Raw genomic sequence first — 5,104 nt, forward strand, 5'->3', positions numbered from 1 at the left:
TGTGTGTGTGTGTGTGTGTGTGTGTGTGTGTGTGTGTGTGTGTGTGTATTCAGAAAATCTTAGACGCCAGATGTTTAGAGTAGAGGGGAAGTGGAGCTGGCGCCATGAAGGGCAGAGGGCAGGGAGAAGGCACGCGAGCAGAAACCACACACACATTCTTTCCTGCACACACACACACACACACACGCGCGCACATACACACTTGGCACATTCCCCAGCAGTTGCTCCAACATATTCCTCTACTCGTCTGCTCCCAGCCATCTGCTTTAATGCACTTTGATACACGGATGGAAAAAAAAACCTCGGTTATCCTCCGTCTGTCAGACAGCAGCAGCTGGTGGAGAGATGGGATGATGGGGGTGGGGGGTAGAAGTCATTTTCTCAGAGCCTCTGAGTCTGCACAGTTAGTTGGAAAACCTCTTTATCTTGAAAATGTAAGTGAAGAAAAAGAAAAGTATTCATTCATGTGAAACGTGCAAAACTCTTGAGCCCAGGTTGAATCAGGAACAACATGGTGTGTACAACAGTTGTCGGTAACACTTTACAATAAGATACACAAAATGTGCTTAACTACTGGGAAATGCCTCAGGAACGAATCAGGAGCTAATGGGTACTTAACTAGTACTTACTGGGGAACACACAACCAAGTCTTATTAGGGGACTACTGGTTTGTTACCACAGAAACAGAGAAGAAATTCTCCATATGGGTTCTGAATAAACCCTGCACCAGTGAGGTCACAGCTTTTAATGGTCAAAAACCGGTTTCCTAATGATTACTGATTCATTGGATTCTTACCACTGATAAGCAATTTCATCATCTTGTTCTGGTGTACAATGGTGGACATACCATTCTGTGTTCATCTGTCTCTCCTTCTTGTCCTCTCAAACCAGCCGGTCAAAGCAGATGGCCGCTTGTCCTGAGCCTGGTTCTGCTGGAGGTATTTTCCTTTTTAAAGGGAGTTTTTCCTTTCCACTGTTGCCACTGTGCTTGCTCAGGATGGGAGACTGTGATGAGGTGAAGATTCAACTTGTCTGCTGGCCTCCTTAGATAGAGAACTTTACTAATTGGCTTTTATGTATGTAAATGTTCCTGTAAAGTGCCCTGAGACAACTTTGTTGTGGTTTGGCACTATATAAATAAACTGAATTGAATTGAATTGAACTGGTGTCATCTTAGCTATGTCTGACGATCACTTACTGAGTACCAAATCATTGCCTGGATATTATTTTGTTCACTGATGTAGTGAAACATCAAACCAAGTACTTACTGAGGAACCAGTCATTACTTAATCACTATCCTGATGCATGCTCAATAATCCAGGTAGAAAAATCTAAAAAGCACTAGCGTGCTAATGATCCATCGTTAGACTGATGGTCCTTCTTGAGCATGTGATCAGCTGGTTTTGGTTGTCAGCAGCAAAACTGGTTGATCCACTCTGAGAAGGTGCTATTTAAGAGACTGAGCTGAATACAGCTGAGGAAGTCTCTCGGATGAGAGACAAAACATTTCTACATTTTTTTTTGTTGTTTTGCTTTGTTTTGTTTTTTTGAATGTCCAGAGGACCAGATTTAACTTTTTTAGATATACTTAATCACTACTTGACCATTACTGTTAGCTCCTGCTTCGTTCCTCTTTGGTTTCCATGGTAACAACCCATTAGTTCTTGATTAGTTCCTCTTGATTTACAAGGTAACTAACCAGTAGTCCCCTAATAAAGCTTGGCTGTGGGTTTCCCAGTAAGTACTGGTCAACTACCCATTAGCTCCTGACTCATTCCTGAGGCGTTTCCTAGTAGTTGATCAAATTCTGTTCCTTATTGTAAAGTGTTACCAAATTCACTCAACTGCATGCACTCATGGACTAAAACATTACAAGAAGTTTACTGCTTCCAGTCCTTCAGAGGCCTCATGAGGAAAAATAAGACTGTTTTTATTAATTGTTTTATGTTGTTGCAGTCAATAAACATGATTTTTTTTTTCAGACAAACCCTAAACGCTCCTCTAATTTGTACATTTCTTGTCAGAAGCTCTCATAACCTCACAGTAACTTTACTACACTCTCATCCACACTGTAAAAACAACTTTTAATCCCATATTTGTTATATCATAAAATAATGCAGTTCTCTCAGTAATATTTTTTAACCTCTACCACTCTACTACGTTTTTATATTAGCCCTCTCTGTCGTGAAAAATATGATTTAAAAAAACCACTCCATGTCTGACCGCTGAGTGACAAGAGGAAGTTTGACTGAAAGCAAGATCTCATTTTCATCAGCTGGATCTGGAGTCCAGTGGTCTGGAGGGTCTACACAAAACAGACTGGTATTTTTTTTAATGCCAAACAGTTATTTTGGGCATACTAATACGGACATTTTTAATTATTATTTATTTATTTTTTATTACCATAAAAAGTCATGTAAAGTTGATATTTTTATTTCAGGCTGAGATAGACTACTAAAAGATTAGGGGGAGTGGTGGCGCAGAGGCTAGAGAAGGTAGGCCTGTGATCAGAAGGTTGCCGGTTAAACTCCCTGGGCCGACAACATCAAAATGTGGGTGGAAAAGGTGAAGCACCCACACCTGCCTCCACTCTCATTTGAGCAAGGCCCTTAACCCCCACCACCTGCTCTCCCGGGTGCCCTAGTTAACAGTTCTCTGCTCCACACAGAGGGCTGTGGTAGCTCGGTGGTCTGTGGTTGAGTCAGGAAGGTGTGAGTTAGTTCGCTGTGATGACCCCTGAAGAAGACAGCAGCCAAAAGAACGAAGAAAAAATCAAGTTAAAAAATTGACCAGTAAAATTTATTTGACTACTTTTTCTAAGAATTGTTTTTTATTCTTCTTCTTTCAGCTTTTCCCTCTTCGGGGGTTGTCACAGCGAGTCATCCTCCTCCATCTCATTCTGTCCTCACTCCAACTACCTCCATGTTTTCTCTAACTGCATCCATATATCTCCTCTTTGTCTATTGCCTGGCAGCTGCATTTCTAACATCCTTCTACCAATATACCCACTGTCCCTCCTCTGGACATGTCCAAACCATCTCAGTGTGGCCTCTCTAACTTTATCTCCCAGTTGTTCAACCTGTGCTGTACCTCTAATGATTTCATTCCTAATCTTCTCCATCCTTGTCACTCCTAAGGAGAATCTCAACATCTTCATTTCTGCCACTTCCAGTTCTTTCTCTTGTCTTTTTGTCCATGTCTCTGTCTCCAGGCCATACAACATAGCTGGTCTCACCACTGTCTTGTAAACTTTTCCTTTGACCTTTGTTGACACCTTTTTGTCACAAATCACTCCTGAAACTTTTCTCCATCCACTCCATCCTGCCTGGACTCTCTTCTTCATTTCTTTACCACATTCCCCATTTTCCTGGACAGTGAACCCCAAGTACTTGAAATCCTGCACTTTTGTGACCTCTGCTCCTTGTAGCCTCACTGTTCCACTGGCCTCCCTCTCTTTCACACACATGTACTCTGTCTTACTACGGTTGACTTTCATTCCTCTTCTTTCAAGTGCATACCTCCACCTCTCCAAATTCTCTTCCACTTGTTCCCTGTTCTCACTACAGATCACAATGTTATCTGCAAACATCATACTCCATGGGGATTCCTGCCTGACCTAATCTCTTAGTCAGTCCATCACCAGAGCAAACAAGAAGGGGCTCAGAGCTGATCCTTGATGCACTCCCAACTCCAACTTGAAGTTATCTGTCACTCCTACAGAACATTTCACCACTGACCTGCTGTCCTCATACATGTCCTGCTGTCCTCATACATGTCCTGCTGTCCTCATACATGTCCTGCTGTCCTCATACATGTTTTGTACCAGGGAAGTTTTTAGTTAGTTAAAGGGACTTCAATGGTTAATCCAACCTGAAGTGTAAAGAGTAACGCTGCAGTTATTCTTCCACAACATGACGCTTCTCTCGTCAAGTAGTTTCAGACGTTGTCGCCTCACAGAGAAAACGCGGTGGAACTGGGAAGAGTTATCACAATTGTTCCCACAGCACTCCCAGTGTAGTGCACGTCACATGCACAGTTTCACACACTGTAGTGCCCCACAGTAGGCAAAAAAAGGAAGCCACGACTGACTGTGTTCTCTTTAGAGCCTTTATTAAGAAAAACAGTAAAGAAGACAAACAGGAGCTGCTGTCACTCATGGAGCTAGCTGACCTCGAGCTCACTCACTGTCTCATCTTCCCCAGTCCCACACATGCACACACAGACCATGCACACCTACTCCCATCATCATTAGTCCTGAGTCAGCTTAATTTGTGTGTTTGGTTTTCAGGAATGACGTTCACGCTGCGGCAGCGGTGGAAGGAGTACTGGGAGAATGAGAGACACAATGAAAATACAGCAAAGAAAAAGAAGATGACCGATGGAAGAACTGGACTCAAGCTGACCCAAGGCCCAGTTCACAAACACAGAATTCAGGAAACCGAGTTAAAACAAGCAAGATGGAGTTTAACAAGCCTTGTTGGAACATTCTGCTCTAACTGTTTTATTTCATAATAAATGCCCCGACAGGATCAAAAAGACTTCCTCACTCACACTCGCTCTGGTTTCTGTGGCTGTCTGCTTGTTTTCCTTTAATTTTAATAGTTAATTAACCATTAATTAATAGTTAATTAACAGTTAAGTAACCCTTGCAGGGACACCTAGTGGTCCGCTGCTGTTACAGCAGCAACACACATTCGTCTTGTTGAGTCCAACACAAACACAGTGAAGTCAGTCGTACGCAGCTGGGCTAACCGCTGCTCCACCGTGCAGCCCAAACCTACTTCTACTCACACACGCGGGTGATCATGTATTCTCTGAGCAGTGAAACCTAGCAACATGTTTGTTGGACTCTGTGGCTGAATTAGTGACAGACGAACCAAGAAACGTGAAAATACAAAGTTTATTTCTGCAGCTACCACTTCATGCTCGAGTCAGCCATGTTGGACGTTAACATCTGGAATCGACCCGTTTTTGAGTCATAAGGATTTTAGGGGTGTTCTGGTTGTTTTTTTATTTTGAACTGGAGAACGCTGATTTCTGAGGACAAACAGATAACTAAAGTCAGGGCGTGTCAGCAGCTCGTTGAAAACATTTACTGACGAGG

At 42.7% G+C, this 5,104-nt stretch overlaps 1 protein-coding gene across 1 annotated transcript in view; it reads left to right on the top strand.

Annotated features, from left to right (window-relative positions):
- atoh8 (atonal bHLH transcription factor 8) overlaps nt 1–4,797 on the top strand; it is a 10,220-nt gene extending 5,423 nt beyond the window's left edge. The window contains exon 4 of the mRNA XM_037675449.1: nt 4,289–4,797. Within this exon, the coding sequence (XP_037531377.1) occupies nt 4,289–4,294 (6 nt within the window). The 3' untranslated portion in view covers nt 4,295–4,797. The remainder of the gene's footprint in view (nt 1–4,288) is intronic.
- Nucleotides 4,798–5,104: the final 307 nt, after the last annotated feature.

Source organism: Nematolebias whitei, chromosome 4 (genome assembly GCF_014905685.2).
Source record: "Nematolebias whitei isolate Nwh7 chromosome 4, NemWhi1, whole genome shotgun sequence".
NCBI lineage: Eukaryota > Metazoa > Chordata > Actinopteri > Cyprinodontiformes > Rivulidae > Nematolebias > Nematolebias whitei.